The sequence below is a fragment of the Myotis davidii genome, unplaced genomic scaffold (genome assembly GCF_000327345.1).
Source record: "Myotis davidii unplaced genomic scaffold, ASM32734v1 scaffold184, whole genome shotgun sequence".
Lineage (NCBI taxonomy): Eukaryota > Metazoa > Chordata > Mammalia > Chiroptera > Vespertilionidae > Myotis > Myotis davidii.
In genome coordinates this window covers 6,636,952-6,658,168 of record NW_006297021.1, presented here as the reverse complement: position 1 = coordinate 6,658,168, position 21,217 = coordinate 6,636,952, and the positions used below count along the sequence as shown (strand labels likewise).

The 21,217-nt window shown below is 43.0% G+C and overlaps 1 protein-coding gene across 22 annotated transcripts in view; it reads left to right on the top strand.

Moving 5' to 3' along the window:
• Positions 1–21,217, top strand: part of SORBS2 (sorbin and SH3 domain containing 2) — a 312,941-nt gene that overhangs the window by 255,881 nt on the left and 35,843 nt on the right. For 15 of the 22 annotated variants that reach the window (XM_006772685.2, XM_006772687.2, XM_006772694.2 and 12 more), the window contains 5 exons: positions 6,576–6,734; positions 7,421–7,504; positions 9,587–9,643; positions 14,559–14,608; positions 18,234–18,421. In XM_006772685.2, the coding sequence (XP_006772748.1) occupies positions 6,576–6,734; positions 7,421–7,504; positions 9,587–9,643; positions 14,559–14,608; positions 18,234–18,421 (538 nt within the window). The remainder of the gene's footprint in view (positions 1–6,575; positions 6,735–7,420; positions 7,505–9,586; positions 9,644–14,558; positions 14,609–18,233; positions 18,422–21,217) is intronic. The other 7 variants (XM_015569786.1, XM_015569788.1, XM_015569790.1 and 4 more) reach the window with 3 other exon arrangements.

Here is a 21,217-nt window from a genome sequence, read left to right as displayed (position 1 = left end):
GATTAAACTTTGCAGTATTTTACGATTATTTATTTAAATCCTATGCAAACAAAAAGCTATAGGAGGTGGAAAGTAACCATTTGCTTCTCCAAAGTGCAATTAACAAACAGGCTCTTGCTTGGCCCTCCTGGTGTTTAGGTCCCCGTCTTCCTTCTGGCCTGTTTTCCCTCCTTGGTCGGTGCCCTGGGGATCTCTGAACTGTCATTCCTCCGCATCTCTGTCCCAATCTGCTTCAAGGGAAACAGTTGATGTCATTTGCAACTTACTCTCTGCCTTGTCTTGTCTTGTCTTAAAAGAATTTAGGTGTCAGTGAACAGGAGAGAGGTTTCTTTGGTAGCTCCTTTAAGAGTATCCAAGAAACTACATTATCGTATTGAATGCAAGGCCAGCTCTGAAATTTGATTGGAGACCCTGGCCTCACCACACCCACATTGAATGTCCTTGATTTCATTTTTGAAGCCCTGTATTTATGGTTATGTTCTTGAGAAACATATTCCAAGAACCTCATAATCACATAATTCATATGTGATGTTTATCTAAGCCTTTTTTTGTCATTCTACAAATAACTCATATCTTTCAAAGTAACAGAGTTTTAACAGAAAAACTGAAAAAAGGGATCATGCCTGAGTGGCAAACTCCACTGCAAATTTATACCCCACTTACTAGGTTATGTGATTGAATTTTGTCATTTCTAGGATGAGAATTGAGGGAATCATGAGGTCACCATTGCATAAAATTGAAAATAGCAAAATAATGTCTCAGATTTAAGTGTCAATACCAAAACTTTAATGATCATTCTAACAATTTTTGATACTCTCAGGATGATGCGCGTTGTAACTGTATTGAAATGTTTTGATGGCTGTGGCGTCAGGGAAAAGGATATTTCTATTATTGACTCACTGAACAAAATTACTGAGCACCAACTACATGCCAGACATTGTATGAGGTGCTGGGGGCACAATAGTGAACAATAGAGGAACCTTGAGGCTTTCATCTAATGGAGGTGCAGGGTAGACCTGCATTTGTGTGAAATAGACCACCTGCTAGCCGGTTAAAACAGGCACACCTAAGGAATCCTCCCTCTGCCCCCTTAGCAGCTCATTCATGGGCCCTGCCACTGTGACTGAAATGCCCACGTTACTCGTATCTTTGGGCTCAATAACAACAACAGTAACAACAAAAACCATTGCAATAGTTGTAGATCCTTAGTGAGCACTTACTTTGTGCCAGGCCCTGTAATTAGTAACTTATGCCTTATCTCATGTAATGATCCAAACAACCTATGAAGTAGGCGCATGGCAGATGAAGGACTGAAGCACACAGTCAGTAACTCTGTCCGGGTCAGGCTGCTGGAAGGTATTGGGACCCCGAGTGAGCCCAGACTCACGCATGCCTGGCGCACTCCATCCCCACTGCAAGGAGGCACCAGCACCATTAGCTGGGTAGGAAACATATTCAGCTAGTAGTCATTAGCATCTCAACGGATTTGATTATTCGATTCTTTTGCAGTCTAGCATACTTTATTTGCCAACTTCTAATAAATTAGTGCACTTGATTAATTTAACCAGGAACCTGGGCCCTGAGTAGTTAAATTGCAAGACCCAGGTGTTTTTAACTGTCCCTTGGATCAAAAAGATCTGGCCTCCCTGAGTCAGAAAAGAAAAGGGGGCGGGGCTAAGTTCCTGGTGGCGGTGCAGGCACTGGCTGTATGTTGATACCGTTTGCATGGGCGCTGGAGTGTCTTGAGCACACAGGTGTCGAGGACGAGCAGCAGGTTTGCTAGGTGAGGGTGATGTCTTAGCAAATGGGCAACACTGAAGGATTTCCAGAAGTTCTGAATGCACTCGCAGGTCATTTTACTCCAAGGTGGCGTGTGAGCAGAGCGTTTGCTCTTTTAGTATTTAACTTTATGTAAATTATAAATAGCTAGGTAATTCTCCGCTGCCCTTTTCAATTCTGAGATGACTCCATCATCTGCCCGGTTTTCCCAAATGTCATCTTGGATTCCCCTCTCCCCCAGGGATCCCAAAGTCCTACCCCCAAGGAGAACTGTCACTGCCCCTCTGCCTGCTCCTCCACCGCCCATGCCAGGATTGCACAGACAGACACCTGATTCGTTTCCCTAATTCTCCAGTCTTTATAAAATCTCCTGCTCAAAACTCTCTCTGGCTCTCAAGTAACTTTAGAGCAAAATCCAAATTCCTTCTATAATTTCCAAAAAGCCTTATGCATTGGCCCCACTAACCTCTCCAGCCTCATCCCTCTTCCTGCCCTTCCTGCCTCACTCACTCTGTTCCAGCTCTACCAGTTCCTTCCCTACCAGACCTTTGCACAGGCTGTTCCCTCCGCCAGGAACACTCTATCCACCACCTGCTCTTCACATGGAAAAGCCTCATCTCACTTCCCCAGGGCAAAATCCCGGACTCCTCAACTGTAGGTGCAAAGCGCCCCCTGCTGTGAGCCTGGGGCGTTTCCCCCTCACTCACCACACTGAATTGTAATGGTCTCTGGTCTGTGTCCCTCACTAGACTTTAAGCTCCTTGAAGGCAGGGACCATGTCTGGTGCACCAGTTGTATCCCCAGCACTTAGCACAATGCCTGGCACAGAGTAGGTGTTAAGTGAATACTGGTTGAATTAAAAAGTGAATGAATGAATATAGGTTTTGCCCTTGCTGTGAAAGTTGGTGAGACTGAATCCTTGTTCTGTTGCTTATCTGCACAGTCTGCAGATCTGGTGACAAAAAAGCACAGTGTGTTTCCATCAAAACTCACATGAGAGGTTCGATGCACTGCTATTAGTCATTGTGGTCCACTAATTCCACAGATCCCTGGTGCAGGGCATAGTAGGGCAGGACTGTGTAAATGAAAGTCCTTCCCCAGACTCTGGCCTAAAGGAACCCCTTCTTCCTTAGAAATACATAGAATATGCATTTATGTTCAAGTGAATGCAATTTTTTAAAGTGCATAGATATTCATCTGACTGTAAGTTTAGAAATGTTGATCAAATGGGCCAATGTGTGATCTCGAAAAGTACTTTGCAATCACCAGGAATCTAACTTTAACTGCCTTGAACCATAATTTATTCCATAAGACAGTCATACAAATTCTCTACTGGGATTATAGCAATAAAAACTTTACATCCCATCTGGATTGGGTTGTATATAGGTGAGCCCAGGAAAGTAAAATAAATTTAAATACAACATTGATTTAGGACCTCTCTATGCTTGATAAAAATGGAAATAATATGAAGATGTTACCTTTCTATGCCATAACTAACCCAGCACATAACGATAAAAACAGAAGGAATAATCATTAAAAACACTGTGTAGAGTTGAAGTGCAATTAAATCTCTTCTTTATCATTGAAGATTTTCACTCTAAACTTAAACTCTAAAAATTTGGGGGGTTTCATCTGCTGGTTTAAACCACAAATAATTACCCCAAGTCACAACATGTATGGCATTCATTGTGGAACCACAACAAATACAGAACACAGTCGCTAATGCCATTAAAGCTTGAAAATCTAATGAGCATAAAATTTAAAGAACCAAATTCCTACGCTGACACTTCTGGTTTGAACAATATGTAAAAACTGTATGTCTGCCATGAGACTACTGAGAACAGTGGAGTTTCTGAAACCTGAAAAGCAACTAAATGCTTTTAAACTGTGGAAAACATAAAAACTTTACAATTGCTCACTCTTGGTTGCTGTGCAATAAGAACCATGTGTGACTTGTAGGTTTAGATTTTCATAAACACTTCCTTCTGCACTGATTGACTTTGGTTTTAAGCACCAGTTGGCTAGATGTTCTGGAAAAGTCAGAAATAAGTTTAGAAAGATATGTGGCAACAGTTCTGCTCTTGTCTTTTATGAGCAAATAGAGCTACCGCTATGAGTATCTGAGTGTTCATATTCACGTCTAACCACTCAGAGGAACTTTCAAGTTACAAGTGAAAAGTGTTGATTGAGTGAGATTAAGAGTGTGCATGCATGTCTGTTGGCTGACTGTCTGTATGTCTATCGCTACTGTCTTCAGGCCTCTGTGTACCTTAGCAGTGGGTCTAGGTTGCCACCTAACACCGTTAACTGTCACATGACTAATGGGATTCAGTAGATCAGCCACAGCAAAGAGAACATTCCAGTTCTGCCGCTTACAGCTTCTTTAGCCTAAAGGCTCTGCTCAAGCGCGTGCCTCTCACCACATTCCAGCGTGATAGATAATGACCAATTGTCGCTGTTTAGGGCGTCTCCTCTATATTCTATTGGCATGGATTCCAGATAGCTGCCCACTGCGACTATACACTGAATTTTTAATCTATAAAAATATGATTCAGAGAAAATTGCCATTCTAAGGTAGGGTGCAGGACAACATTCTGTTCCCCTTTCCATAGTGTAGAAGAGAAATATGTTTCTGTTAATCAGGGTTTTGTATATCCGTCTTTCTATGTTCCTTAAGGTGGAAGTCAAAGTGAAGTTGTAACCACGAGTAAATACATGTGTTTAGTGAATGTGCTGCCCTCTGCTGTTCAAAATGTGTGTTGTTTTTAAATTTGTTTCCTCTAAGAAAAAGTTATCTCACCTTAGAAAAACAAAGACTGTGCTCGAAAGCTGAGATTGTAAAATCAAGAATTCACCATTTTTTTTAAGTACATAACATTAGAAACAATGAGATTTGAAAAAAGCCAAAGATTCATTTTTCTGTGGAGAAATTATTAGGCCTCTCTCTATAAACAAAACAAAATTTGCTGAAAAATTCTCTCTAATATTGTTTTCCCTAAAGATCAGCTCCAGCGAACTATTCCATGAAGTAGTTACATGCTTCAGTTGTTATTTAAATGCGTGTGTTTTCTTACGGAGCCCCACCAGCCACAGGCCCTGTGACTATTGTACAAACATACGGTCCTATTCTGCTGTATCACTTAGCGGCGCACCCGAACCGTTGCCCAGATTACTACACGGCTTTGACCATGATGATCACTGTACAGGTCGGATAACTCAGACCCTGTCGCTATTTTGCTGTGATATCCCAACTTTTCCATTTCTGTCTGTAGCTACCATGATAACCTCATATTATAAAATATTGAAATAAAAAGCACATCTCTAAAAACCTTTTGGATGTAATAGATTAATAAATACAGGCTATGTATTATTTTAAAACTACTGGGAAAAAAACTATAAACCACTCTGACAAGCTAATTTCAAAATAATGGCTTTTGTTTGAATACGGACTATCTCAAAGCATCCAGTAGGACAAAGAATATGCCCTCCCCTGGTCGGGGGAATGGCTTTCAGGGACCCGAAGGGGTCTTTTTCTGACTTAAAATTTTACTGCCCAATTGCACCATGTTTAATTAGTGCCATGTAATAATTATAGAAGTACTAACCCATATACCTTAAGCACCCATTTTTAATAGAAAATCAAGAGCCCAGAACTGTGTGGTCAGGCATGAGTTGCTTGAAAGCACTAGGATATCACTGGGTAATGTAAATGCTCTGAGGCTGAGTTTGCTCTTATTAAAGTAATTTATGTATTTTTTCCAACAGTTTACATTAACGCTCCTCATTTTTCTCTCTTAAATACAATGACCACTAAGGGGAGCAAGTCAATTATAAATTGTTTTTTTCTCTAAATTACAGTGTCAACCAAACCAGGGTCAACTTTTCTCCCCCACCCTCTGCCCAGCCCTAAACCACCAAGGTGCTGTGGGGAAAAAATAAAAAATAACCCACCCAAATCCACTTCCGTAGCTCAAGGTTGGCAGGAAGAAAGTGATACTTGGGGTATCTAATAAAATGTGATCTTTCTTTCTTTATTTTTAAAAAATATATATGTTCTTATTGATTCAGAGATGAAGGGAGAGGGAGAGAGAGAGAAACATCAATGATGAGAGAGAAACATTGATCGGCTTCCTCCTACATGCCCCCGACTGGGGATGGAGCTCACAACCCGGCATGTGCCCTGACCGAGAATCAAACCGTGACCTCCTGGTTCATGGGTTGACCACTAAGCCACCCCAGCCAGGCAATATGTGCTCTTTCCTCCCACTCTGAGAGGCTCCTTGCCTCCACATCTTTCCCAGTGGTTCAGACCATCCCCAGTTGTTCCGCCTTCTCTTGCCTAAGGAGGGGCCCAAGTCACTGTTGCTGGCGTCCCCTCCATTCCCTCGGCACCTCCACCTACTGAACCAGTTTCTCCTCGCCCTTTCTTGCAGCCCCCTCTGAGAGGGATGGAGAGAAAACATCAATGATGAGAGAGAAACATTGATCGGCTTCCTCCTACATGCCCCCGACTGGGGATGGAGCTCACAACCCGGGCATGTGCCCTGACCGGGAATCAAACCGTGACCTCCTGGTTCATGGGTTGACCACTAAGCCACCCCAGCCAGGCAATATGTGCTCTTTCCTCCCACTCTGAGAGGCTCCTTGCCTCCACATCTTTCCAGTGGTTCAGACCATCCCCAGTTGTTCCGCCTTCTCTTGCCTAAGGCAGGGCCCAAGTCACTGTTGCTGGCGTCCCCTCCATTCCCTCGGCACCTCCACCTACTGAACCAGTTTCTCCTCGCCCTTTCTTGCAGCCCCCTCTCCCAACAACTCCGACACCTGTTCCCCGGGAACCCGGCCGGAAGCCCATTCCTATGTCACCATATGGAGAAGTCACTGGTAGCCCCTCCCCTCCGCCCAGGAGTGGGCTCCCCACACCAAGCCCGAGCACCCCGGCTCTCTCTCCCATCTGGGTGAGCTCCCTCCTGCCTTCACTTTCCTAACGCCTGTCTGGACATGTAGGTGTAGTCCTTGTGCTCCAGGGGCTAGGAGACAGTCAGAGGCCGGCTTCTAACCTCCCCCTCTCCCTCCCCCTCCACCTGGCTGCCCCTCTTCCTCCTCACCCAGCCCCAGTCTTCCTGCCAGTGGACCCCTAACCACCTCCAGCACCTCTCACTCCTCCCCACCTGGATCTCTCCCCACCTCCCCTCCCGCTTCCCCTGCTCCCGCCTCCTGCACCCGAGTGGACTGTCTGCACTGCAGACTGAATGCTGGACCGGCCAGGGCAGATGCGCTGACCCCCCAGAGGAGCGGCCTGGTGACAGCTGAGCCTGGTCTAAAGCTCTGCTGAGCTGTCAACGTGCCTTTTCGCTGTCACCGGGCCTTCTCGCTGTCACCGGCAGTTTCTCACCGTCGATGCCTTGGGCTGAGGAGGGAAAGCAGAGGGTGGACAGAGGAGACTGCCAGGGCTCCAGTGATGCCCTCGAAGCTCATCTCCATTCCTGATTTACTCCACTCCCCTGTCCTCTGTGGCGGAGATGCGTGGGATGAGAGCAGGTGCACGTTGGCGTGTGAATGCGCGCGCGGGTCATGCCACACAGCCTCCTCCTCACCTGCTCAGTGTGCCTTTTCCTTCCCTTTTCCTTCACGTCTGCTCTAGACTGACCGCATACATCCCGATGACGTAGAGTTAGAGAATGAGCCCTGGTATAAGTTCTTTTCAGAGCTGGAGTTTGGACGGCCGGTAAGTGAGGCTAGACTCTTCATGTAAGAACACCAGGGGAATGTGGCCTGACTTACACAACACATTGTCAGAAGCGATAGGCGTCATTCAGAGAACAAATGTTGAGTGTGTCCTTAGAGGCACAAACCTGGTCCCGCTCAGCCCACAGTCACTTCTAGACTAAATGGTGAAACGTGCTCAGACACGTGCTCAGCAGTGTTTCTTTACCACCGAGTCACCCACGAGGCGCACTTGATGTCTGAGCAAATTCAAACTGCTCAGAGACGGTGTCCTAGTGCAGCCAGACAATTACGGGTCTACAGAGGCTGTGTATTTGCTTACAGTCCACTTTGGTCTAGTTCACTCAGAAGAAATACAGTGGCTTGATGATGACAATCCTATCTAATAAAAGAGTAATATGCAAGTTAACCATCACTCCAACACTAAGATGGCGGCGCCCAGTCCTCTCAGCCCCACTGGAGTCCTCCAGTCCTGGGGGGTGGTGGTTGAGAACAGGGCCTGCTTGGCCATCACCGCGGCAACCTGGGAACAGCCAAGCGGGCCCCACAGACGGCGCACAGCAGGGCTTGCTTGGCCGTCACCCACGGTGACCCAGGAGTGGCCAAGTGGGCCCCGCAGACAGCAGAGAACCCCAGGGAGCGGGCCTAAGCTGTCAGTAGGACATCCCCTGAGGGCTCCCAGATTGGAGAGGATGCAGGTCGGGCTGAGGGAATTCTCTGCACCAGGCCTCTAGTATTATTATAGCCCCCATTGCTGAAGAATCACCAAGCACCTGGCGAGGCTGGGTCTGCAGGCATTTTCCCAGGGAGCCCTCACAAGGCCCCTCCAAGAAAAAGAAACCAGAGACCAGAGGGGCTAAGTAACTTGCCCAACATAGTAAGTGGCGGAGTTAGATGTCAAGCCCAGTCCTATCGACCAAACCAACAACAACAAAAACACCTCTGGGCAGTTCCCACTGTAACCTCCTGCCAGAATACCCCCACTATGAAACACCTCTACTCCCAGGGACTTAAGGAAGGGGGAAAATAAGGAATGATTTCCAGTCTTGCTACTGAAAGCCACCACCACACCCCTACTCCTCAAACCCCCACCAAAGGGAACCTTCCAGAAATCAGTCTGTGTGGTACAGAGTCAACAGGCCTCAAAGAGCAATTTCCTTCATCAACTCAAGTTTTACTGGGGAACTCTACCTACCAGCAGCAGTGCATTTGAGGCGTGCCAGGTACATATTGTTGATGCTTTTACTGGTGTTTCTGGATTTTAAACTCTCAAAGAAAACACTGTTTATTACACTGCATAGAATTTCACTAAAGACCAGGGAGTACAGTCTTTCTTTTGCCATATCATAGACTGATTTATACGCTCAGGTGCTAAATCACATTTTCCCCCCTGGGTGGACATAGTAATCCCTTTCGCCCATTAAAATGCAAAGGAGACTGGGTTAGAACTGGACCAAAAGTGACTGTAAATAAATATAAACCAAAGAATTTTCCCTAGACTGTCTATGCCTCATAAGGAAGAATAGTTTCTCGACTTTTTTTTTCTAATTTGTCTCCAAGTAATCACATAAATGTATTTTATTTCAGAGACAACAAATTCTCTAGCTTTATGGTATATGTGTTCTTATCGTTGATCAGACAGTTTATAGGGACTGTCCCAATTTCTGTTCTGAGCCTCGGTTAGCAGCATTTTTCTATCACCTTTTCCAGCCACCCCTGGAAACTCACCAGCACGCTCTCCACATGTCCACTTGCTCCCTTAATGTTCCTTTAATCGACCTTGCATTCCTCTGTGGCCCGAGACTAGGGGTGCTAATTGGACCTGATGAACCGAGTTTATAAATATACTAATCACACCACCAGTAACGCTGCCCAGTGCTTGAGATTAGTGACGAGCATAGTCCCCCTCCTCCCAGGCCACCCCCCTGGTGCTCCATGCGTGTCCCTCTGTGCGTGTATCTGATGCTGTCGTCACTCAATTTCTAACTGTTGTCACCTTTTCCACATGTCCATTCCTTGCTGCCATTGACTGTCCTCCATTCCATCTCTACACTCTGCTTCTGTGGTGTGCACCGACACCCAGCCTCCTAAAAAGGCTCTGGACTATGTTCAAGATCATTCTCCTGGTGTTTCCAATGAGGTAAAAACCAATTACTCGCTTTTTCAGATTCCTCTCTTAGGCACTGTTACTGTGATTCCGAACGTCTGTGTTTTACAGTTCACCACGGTGTGTCAGCTATTTCTGAAAATCTGCCTTCGCCTCATTACCGGTACCCTTCCCAGGACATGAATTACGCCGTATTGGCTCTTTCTGAAATCCAGGCTAAGGTGAACTGCTCAGTGCAGCCCTGGTACCCAGGAGTGGGGTCATAAAACACCACGCGTAGTGGTCTTTGTGCGAACATTGACCACCTGCTTCGATTAGACTAAAATGCCACCAGGAGGATTCTCGGAGCCATTTGAGCATCATGCCTGGAGGTGCAAAATGGCCCGTTAGGTTCTTAGATAATCAGATGGTTAGGTCCCACATATTCCTAAAATGTACTGTAATTGTTTCATTTTCCTAAACATAATTTATGCGTTTCAGCATCAGATAAAATCAAGAATAGGGCTGGCATGCATCAGAGTAAATATTGAATGTAAACTTGAATTGAAAAAAAATTTAAAAGCTAAAAAATAGAAAAGAACAGGGTTGACAAGTAACTGGCACAAGTGTCACAACTTCCGGTTCCACACCGACAGGCATTTCTAATCCTCCTCCACCCTGTCATCCACACAGTACCTAGGTTACCCCTGGATAATGACATGAAATGCATTTGCCATCTCTCTCTGGGAATGTTCATCGCCGTCTGCTGGGGACAATAAAATTATGCCCGGCAATGTAAAAGTTTATTTGAATTGGTCAAAGAGATTATGAAAAAGGCAGAAATAATCCAGAGTCAAAAGCTTTTTATCCTGCTCTCTGCAGGGAAAAATAAAATATCTTGGAAAGCAGATTTAGGACTCGTTAGTAAACACAGCAAAAGTGACAGTCTTTCTAAACAGCAGTTGTATAAACATTTCTCTGAGAACTCTTAGAAGCAGCTAGGACGAAGGGAATAAACTGGTGTTTGAATAGTAGTGTCTCTGTGGTCCTAAGTAAATATAAAAACACTTAATATTTCGTCTTCATTGAAAAGTCTTACCTCAGTTAAATACATGCAACTAGAAAATGAAATAAAGCTAGTGGAATGCCTATGCTGCTGGAAATAGTACTGACGCACAGTGGTAAAAACTGGAATTGCAAGTACAGTCTCAAGGAAATAGCTTACCAGAGCTTCAATTGATTCCCCTGAGCTATGTATCAGAGTGTATGTTAAATAGAAGTTATGCAAATATATAGGTATTCATTCAATCAAGAGTAAAGTAGAGTAATCAGGAACATTCTGGGTTAGTGAATTCAGTCACTTCTAAACACTTATTTTTTTGTAAATAGGCATGTAATGTAAAGAAAATCAAAGAATTTCAATTACATTCTGGGAAGCAAAATAAGTATATTCTTATGCTTCCTTCACATCTGAAGAAAAGGTATCAATTAAGCACAGGAATGACCTAAAATTTTACTTTGGAATTCAATTTGGTCAGCTATTTCTCTCAGATATTTTGGTCAGATATTCCTAAGTTGTTTTTAAGGCAGTTGGCTCACTGAGAACTAAAATAGAATTAGAGATAACCATATCCAACTCCCTAATATTTTGGTCAAGAAAAGTAGCACTCAATGATTTTAGGAAGTCATGTCCAAAATCACATGGTAAGAGAGTGGCACATTAAAAATAAAACAGAACTCATAACCTTCGCTTATAGGCCATTTCCTTCATACCACCCTTCTTAGCACTTCCAGGAGATGGATTTAGGGCTCAAATCTTTTAGAAACAAACTATATACTTAATACTATTTCTTATTTACTCTTGATTTCGGTTAAATTCTTGGGCTAAAAATAGTAGAAACTTAACTCTGTGCATATTATATTGTTATGGGAGTGGCAATAAAAATCACATAAAACAGCTCTTTGCTGATGGTTCAACTGATTTGTCATTACCTCTTTGGGATTGAGAGAGTTGTTGTATGATCCTGAGAGCATATTAGCTATGTTATTAGTTTCACATCATGGTGTTTTTTTTCAGAGTGTAAAAAAAATTTTGATAAGGTACTATATTCTGTAAAAATTGTAAATGATAAGCCATTACCTTCGCTACCATTTATCAAATGCCTAATACATGCCACAAACAACATATCTATAGATAAAACTGAGAAACCGGCATCACTGAACAATAATGAAGTACCTTTAAGCAAGTATAATCACATGAACACTTAACAGAAAGAGTGATTCGGTGACTCTACTTTATTAAAATGCCCTTTGTTTAGGTGTGTTAAAAATAATGGTCACATATAAATACCACATATCATAATAGGTAAAGCAGGTTGCCTCCTTTCTGGAGACAATTTCCATTTCAGGATGAGTACCATTCATACAATCACATACAAGGTTTTCTCTTGCTCATCTACCTAGACTTTGTACTGTTTCCTTTTAATTTAATACTAAGCCTTTTCCTTTGAGTATACATAAAGTCACACAATCCATTTCAGTTTATTTTGGATTGTGGAAAAACCAACACAAGGAGGAATTGTTGTAGTTTCTGAGCCTAAGTCTGAAACAATAGGAAGTGTGGAGCCTTCATTTCCTATAGGATGTTTTAATTCATATGACAATATTATTTAGGCTCATCCCAAGCTGGCAATCCAAAATTTCTGACCACTCTAGGGGTGTTCTAAGAGTTCTCTGAAATGGACACTTTCTGATGATCAACTGTGGTTTGTGGTTGGGTGTCCCAGGAAAGGAGCCACCCACACAGATGCAACGTTCCGAGGCTCTTGGGTGTCGCTCTTCTGAGAGCATAGAGAATTAATATTTCTAAATCGAAGTACATGGTTTTATGTATTTACTTGTTAGTCTTCCTTCTTATTTAGTATTTATTTTTCCACCTTTCCAGTGTCTGATTCAGAGTTGAGTTAAAATAATCTTGTAAACTTATCACATCAGCAGACCAAACTTTTTTTTTCTAAGTTTATATGTATTGAGAACCTAGAAATTTGAATGTTTTTTAGGAACTAAAATTATTACAATATGCTTTTTCTGTCTAACACGGGGTGACTATTCTCTTGCAGAGGATGCTTTTGTTTGTTTCTGGGCAAGATTCCATTCTCATTTAGTAAGATGGAATTAAAAGAAAATATTACTGAATCGAAGCAATTTTAGATTCTGCTTCCTAAAAGGGCTTGTCAAACTGATCTACATAAAGAATTTCAAAATCATATACTGATATTTTAACTGTTTAATTGGTGCTAATTTACAAACAGAAGCTACAGTTCTAGAAGTAGTTCTTAAAGTGTTCAGTTTCCACTAAGAAGGTTTTAATCTAGTAAACTATTTCTTAGAGGTAAGAACTAAAGATCAAATGTGTCAAATTCTGCATTTCCGGCTAACATTTATAGACATTCATATAGAAGAATATTTTCAAACTAGAATTTCAGTTCTTCATCAGACCAGTTTGCCGGGGATCTTGTTCCAGCATCTTAGAAGGGTTCAGCAATCTGGAGAAGGGCTGTGTGTAACTTAATAAAGAGTCCAGAGACGAAACATAATTTTGAAAGACATTTGGGGGTCAGAGGAGCTTAGCTAAAAGGAACTAAGTTCTCCTGTCTCAGGACCCCTTGCTTTTTAGTAACACAATTTGTCCTAAGGCTAGGTGGAGATATACACTTCAAAGGGTAGGGTTAGGTACAGAATCCATTGTCAAATTGGAAGAATCTGCCTACAGCTATTCAGGTGCTTGGCCAGTAGGAGGCAATAACATGTAGATTAAGATGCCCTGAGCTGTCTGGCAGCAAGCAATCAGCCCTTTTCAGGTTTAGGGAAATGCCTTAGCCATTCCAGCAGGCGATAACATATGTGACTCAGCCCTTGTTGAGTCCCCAAGTTCCATCAACCTTTTGATGAAACTCTTGCAATTATGACGTGCAGGAACTGGCTTCCAGCACCAGTTTATTTGTGATAAAGAATTAATCAATTATGACCAAAGCCAAGACTATTTAATATGCATTTTCCTATACATTCTAGACATCAGTGTCACCTCTAGCATTCTGGAGTGTGATTCTATCTTACCTTTTAGATATTTTAGCAATTATTCCAGTGGATGGCCATTGGAAGTGAAAAATTCTTATGTAACACTTTTGCTTAATAACTATTTCACTATACTGTTCAGAATGGGGCATGAAAATGGAGTGTATAATGAGCATTTGGAATTATTTATCAGTTTTTAGTTCCTCCAACCGTGGACAACTGAGCGTTGATTTTATGATCAAAATGTTAAAAGTCAACTTTTTTTAAGGCTATATATTGGGTCATTAAATCATTTATTATAAACTACCCTGAAAGATAGTTAACTATTTGAAAGATGTGATAATCTGTACCTGATTTGTGTACCAGTAGTTTAGTTTAATTTCAAGCCAAATTCTGTGGTTTTTATTAAAATGTTATGTCTATGTTGACAGATGAAAGATGTCTCAAGTTCTGCTTAAATTTTAGGTTTTAAAGATAACACCTGCAACATGACAAAAAATTATTTTTAAACAGTTTATGCTTTATAAGGATTGAATGACTACAAAGTTTTTTTAAAAAATCTTCAAACCATTCCTTTAATGTAGGAAATTTCTATTTATAGCCGATTTCCAACATAAGAAACATTTATTGATTTTTCTTTTTTTCTCCCAGGCAGTGTTTAGGTTGTAATTTCAATAAAACAGAGCAATACAGTGCAGTAAGTCAGAAGAGAAAGTAATAGATGGGAAGAAAGTAGAAACCCTGTGGCGTGATTTCTTTTAGGGGAGACATTTTTCTGATCATAATAAACGGTATTTTTAATCTCAACTTTGGCCATATCCTTTTTAGCATACTTAATTTAATGTTCATGGACAAAATACAATTTTTTCACGGTCCTATTCTTCTATCTTAACAGGCCTCCTTGTATCAATCCTCTATAGACAGAAGCCTGGAAAGACCCAGTAGGTAAGAACGTTATTACATTATGCAACTGGAATATTGTATACCAGTGCTTTCTCTTTCCATTAAGCAGCAATGAGGATTATGAATCATGTTTTTATTTTATGTAACACACTTCATGAAGTTGTTTTGTTTCTGCATCATTTTATATGATCATATTCAAGAATTTATGAAAATCAAGTGAAATATTTCTGGACTCCTTCACAGACTGAGAAATTCTCCTCTTCCCTGTCTCCTCTATAACCATATCTTTAAATGGGGATTATAAACAGCTAATTTTCAATACTGTTATATGATGCATTTAATATAGGGGTGGGAAAAAGTAGATTGACAGTTATAATACAAATAAGTAACACAAGAATAAATAGTAACATAGAATAAACTATTTTGCCTATCCATACCTGAAAACTACTGTTGGCTATCCCTGTATATTTGAAAAATTTTATAAAACACATATGTGTTCATTATACTCTTACCACACAAATGAGAATTATGTTACTACCAATAAATAAGGACTTGTCTTATACTATATACCAAGAATTCTAAGTACATAAGCATATTCAATCCTTAAGACACCACTCTGACTTAAGTACCATTATCCCCATTTTATCTCTGAGTATGCTGACACTTAGGCTCCATAACTTACTAAGTTTACACACTTGACAAGAAGCAGAGACAAAGTAAAATTGACCCAAAATAGCTTGTAACCAACCACTAATCCTGCCTTAAAAGTCTGCTGGGGTAAGTTCTGTTCGTGGGTTTTGTATATCATACTTTAAAATATTACAGAAATTCAGACACAGTTTGACAGCAGTATTGAATAATTCAAACTCCCAGCCATACTTTATCATCAACAACACATCTATGTATATAAAAGCCTAATATGCAAATTGTCCCCTCGAAAGTTCGACCAGGAGACCCAGAGTTTGATTGCTTGCTATGATGTGCACTGACCACCAGGGGGCGGTGTGGAACGAAGGAAGGCCTTGGCCGGCAGCCAGAAGACCCTGATCAGCTCTGATCGCCAGCCAGGCCTAGGGACCCTACACATGCACGAATTTCGTGCACCGGGACTCTAGTATTTTCATAACATTAATTTGCCCTTCACTAGATTTCTCTCAACATAAGTAGAAGACTTTGTAAACTGGGTTCATGAGTGCCATCCAATAACATGAATGTCACTAAGAAAGGAGCTCCCCAGTCCCTCTTTTTGTGTCTTTTTCTATCCACACCTGCACCTAAAATGTTTGAATTTCAGAGTTCTGATCTGGCGTGAGGATTGTTGTAGACACATAGACCCTCACATGACAGACTGATGACAGCAAAACAGGTCTAGGAGAAGATGGGGCACCCTCTTTGGAGGAGTGCAGGCAGATTCTGAGGTCTGCTCCGCCTCTGTGCTTGCAGAGCCAGCGTGCTCCATTTACCCACTGATAAAACGGTGATAACCCTGTGGGCTGGGTAAGACCACCTGTCAGTACAGCAGACAGCACTCGGCTGCCTCCTAGGGGCTGGTGTGCTTTAGCTGCCACTGTTCATGCCATGGTAGCTAACAATGTGGCAGACAGCGGGCTGTGTGACATGTATCTCCACTCACTGTCTTGAGTTACATACTCAGACCGAGAACCATGAGGAAAACGGCCTGCCATTAAGACCACTGACACCATTGAATACGAATGGTGAAAGGACACTTTACTAGTCTACTTGCTGACCAAATCACTAGCCATTGATTACTTAAACAGGAAATATTGGGGTTGCAGTGTAATTTTTTAAGCTAAGATTATTGGGACGAGCCATAGGGAAGCCCTGAGGTAAGAAATTTGTCTCATCAGGTGTCGGCCTCTTTCCCAGTCCTTCCCTGCATCCTGGCCCCCCTCCTCTGGATGATCTGTGTTGTTGGAATGCTTCCTTATAGGGAACAGGTAGACAATACAAAGCATCAGACTGAATTGTCAGTCATAACGTATTACACTAATTGGAGAATTTTTACTTTAAAAGATGATGATAGCCCTGGCTGGTTTTCTCAGTGGTTAGAGTGTCGGTCTGCAGACCGAAGGGTTCCAGGTTTGATTCCTGGTCAAGGAATCGAACATACCTTGGCTGCAAGTTCCCCAGCCCCGGTAGGGGCCCTTGTGGGAGGCAACCAATCAATGTATCTCTCTCACATCGATGTTTCTCTCCCCTCCCACTCTCTCTAGAAATCAGTGGGGGGGAAATATCCTCGGGTGAGGATTTTTACAAAAACTTTTTTAAAAAGATGATTATAAACTCATATCCACACAAAAATATGCTTTGTTTATAATTGCCAAATTTGAAGCAACCAAGAAGCCCCTCAGTAGCTGAATGGGTAAGCAAACTGTGGCACAACCACATAAGGGAATGTTATTCAGCAATAAAAAGAAATGGGCTAGCAGCCAAAAAGAAAAAAAAGACAGGAGAAAATCTTAAAGGCATATTACTAAATGAATGGTGCCAATCTGAAAAGACTACATCCTGGTGGTTCCAACTATATGGCATTCCAGAAAAGACAAAACCCTGTGGCCTGTGAAAAGATCAGTGGTTGCCAGGTGTCCGGGGAGGGAGGGAGGAAGAGGTAGAGCATGGAGATGTCCAAGGAGGGGGGACATGACACTATTCTACAGGATGTGGTAGTAATGGACACATGTCCCACATTGGTCAAACTGATAGAATGCTCAACAAAACACATAAACCCTATATAAACTGTGGACTTTAATTACATTTAATAATAATATTACAATATAGTTCACCAACTGTGACAAATGTACTACACTAATAACGGATGTCAATAATAGGGGAAGCTGTATGCAAGGGTATATGTGGGACTCTTTATACTTTCCAATTACTTTTTCAGACACGTAAAACTGCTCTAAAAATAGTCTATTTTTTAAGTGACAATTATAAAGAAACTAGAGGCCCAATGCATGAAACTTCATGCACTCGGGGGGTGGGGAGGGGGCGAAATTTAGCTATGATGAAATAGGTCAGGTATTCACCAAAAGCTTCTAAGTTAAAATTTATTTTTTGTGTTTTTTTTCTCCAAAACAATTTTTATTTAAAAACTAGAGGCCTGGTGCACAAAAATGTGTGCACTTGGGGGGGTCCCTCAGCCTGGCCTATGCCCTCTTGCAGTGTGGGACCCCTTGGAGGATGTTCACCTGCTAGCTTAGGCCCACTCCCCAGGGAATTGGGCCCAAGTTGGCAGTCAGACATCCCTCTGACAGCCTGGGAGCCCTTAGCACTGCTGCGAAGGCCGGAGAGTCTCCCACCACTGCTCACAGCCATCAGCCCAGCTTGTGTCTGAGCAGAGCTCCCCCTGTGGGAGTGCACTGACCACCAGGGGGCAGCTCCTGCATTGAGCATGTGCCCCCTGGTGGTCAGTGTGTGTCATTGCGACCGGTCATCCCAGTCATTCTGCTATTAGGGTCAATTTGCATATTACCCTTTTATTATATAGGATAGTGTTTAATATCAAGGAATAAATTCCTAAAAATGCCGTTTGGGGGGTGGGGGAGAAGAGTTATAACACTGTTGCTAGCATATCCCATCCGTCTTTCTGGTTCACGTTAATCCCCTCCAACACCAACCACACTGCAGTGATTCCTTCTTGCAGCTCTGCAGGCCTGGCCAGTGACTTCAGGAAAAGGAGGAAGAGCGAGCCAGCCGTGGGGCAGCCGAGGGGCCTGGGAGATCCAAGGGCGAGCAGGACCAGCCCCGGCCGGGCGGACCTCCCAGGATCGAGCGCCACCCTGACCCAGTCTTTCATTAGTTCTTCCCCTTCCTCCCCATCCAGAGCAAAAGGTAAACAGCCATGAATAGAAATGAAAACAAGTTCCTAGTGCATGTTTTAAGCTGGAGTTCCCTGTGAAGCTGGTCCAGGGATAACTATCCAGAGAGAGCATTTAAATGAACTTTTGGAACAATAGCTTTCTTCCTACACAGACTAACTCAGTTTGAGCCACCCAAGTGGCGTAAAGGAGTCTATCATCTGTTAATGCTTTTTTCCTTCCAAATATATCATTTTGGGGTGTTTTTCTGGGGGGGTGGGAACAAATTCAAAGTATCAATTTATTGGCAGGCTATTAAAGGATTACGTTTACAAACATGTGCATATTATCAAATTTTTCTAATGTTCTACAACTAGCAAAATTAATCAAATTTATAGAATAGGAATTAGAAGTAGCAACAGAGAACATTGTTGCCTAAAACAAATCGGGTTTTTTTTAATTATTATTTAATTCTAGATAAAATCTGCCTAACCTGTGAAGTCATTTCTTTAATCGTCTGCTCTATATTTTGGCTAATATGCATATATACAGTAGACTATCCATCAATATAGTGTTCCATCCACGGCGGCACGGTGGTAAGAACTAACTGGTTTTCAGCTATAATTGTAAAACCTAGACACCACCAAGCCCTTTTCCCATACGACCTGTCTCTTCTCCAGAAATTCAGCGAGTTGTGCTGAGAAGGGGCAAGCTGCTCCTTCCAGCCCCTGAAACCCTGTTGTGTGCACTAGTGCCACCGTAACGGGGATATGGCTAAGGCGGAGCCTGGGGGTTGAACCAGCGTCGCTAGGCACCTGGGTCTGTACCAAATCTGGGGCTCCACAGTCTCCCCCAGCCTCCTGGGGTTGAGACAGAACCGAGAAGGAATCTGAAATGTGTGAAGAAAGCCGCCTCTCACAGGAGTTTCCGTGAAATAGCACCGATTCCGCCACGTCTATCACATGCAGGCACTAAAAGTGTGGCCACGTGGTAGTTAAAGGTGAGAGGGAGCTGGTTTGCTTGCAAAAGACAGGCTGGTTTTGATGCCTAGAGTCTGGATAGACAGAAGACACCAGCTCTGCTCTGTATCCTAATCAAACTGTGAGAACTAACCAGCAGGTTCTGGAGGGGAGGGGGGGCCCTTTGATCCTGTCCTCAAATTAGCAAGGTTGCCTTTATCAGAGTCAGCTCATGATGCAAGTGAATATCTTAAGGTAACCCATAGGTCACGAAATGCCCTAGAGTCTTTATGCTTGGATACCATCCGGAAACTGAAAGAATTGATTGACTTAGCTACTTGTTTTCCTCCTGGGGAGTGTAAAGCCAACCTCCTTTCCCAAATACCACCTGTCTGCTTTTTATGTGCTTATTCACTTTCCAAGAATTTGGGGAGATTGCAAGGCAGGAGCTCAACAGAGTTCTTTTCTTCCACTAGGTTTATTTCTAAGAAGAAAAGGCCTCCTCAGACGGACTTGGCCTCTCACTTATTAGTTAATTCAGCCAGGCACAAGAAAAGAGTTTTCCCATACCTGTTCCAAACGGAGGCCGTGCTGAGCTCTCTGTTCTCAAATGGTACATGAGGTTTTAAAAAGACCCTCCCTGGGGAAAAGCAGGACGCCTTTTACCTCTGGGGAGAGCTTTACAGTATATATATCCAACCATGCTCATGACAAATTGCCTAACCAAAAGGTTCCAGGTAGAACTAGTAAAGACGTAAGGTAATTTTGTTTAAAGACGCACTAGTTATTATTTTCTTCTCGGGAAAAGGTTAGCAGCCATAGTTCACAGCATCTTGAGGCTGCCATTTCGGAAAATACTTTGTCTTACAGCTTTTTCCATCTAGTGCCCGTGGAAAATTAACTAATACAGTTGTGGGAGTTTTAATTAAATGTAAATTTATAACTCACGCTTTACCTTTCTATTAGTATACATCCAATGAGACTCAAATCCTGACCCTCTTAACTTGATTATCCATATCATTTGGGGCATTAATTATTAAACCTTTACATTGCTACCAGGACACGCTGTTAGCATATAAGGTACTATATTATATTTGAGGCAAATAACATTTGCAGAAAGATGTACGAAGTATTCAATAGAAGCAGAAATAGGCCTTATTAGCTATTGGTCGTATTAGCTACACCAATGACGTTTTAAGCATGGTTTTGTCAACTCTAATATCTATCTTTAAAGCTACGTTCACTGCAAACGCAGTATCGTGCCTTAGAATTAGACTGTTTTCTCTGGAAGTGAAGCTTCCAGGGTAACAATGTGTCTATTTTAACCCGCTGCCTTCTCTTGCTGCCTGTCTGTCTGATGCTAACTGACATGCTCTCCTCTCTGTGAAACTTTTAACCTCTTCACACGTCTCTCTCCCACCACGCTGCTCCGGATTAAAAGGTGGGGATGATAGCAAAATGTGTGCACCCCTTTGCAGTTGCTCAGGGCCCCGCAGCCGCCCCTGCCAGGAGGTCGATGACTGTCCCCCTTACAGACAGCACCTGGACGTCCCGCGCGACTCGCAGCGGGCCCTCGCCTTCAAAAACGGCTGGCAGATGGCCCGGCAGAACGCCGAGGTCTGGAGCAGCACCGAGGAGGCTGTGTCCCCCAAAATCAAGTCCCGCAGCTGCGACGACCTCCTGAACGACGACTGCGGCGGCTTCCCCGACCCCAAAGCCAAGTCGGAGAGCATGGGCTCTCTGCTCTGCGAAGAGGACGCCCCGGAGGGCTGCCCGGTGGCGGTGCCGTGGGCATCCTCCTTCCTCCCGGAGACCAGGGCCACCGGCAGGTCCCGGCTGCGCCACGGCTCGGCCCACAACGCCCCAGGCTT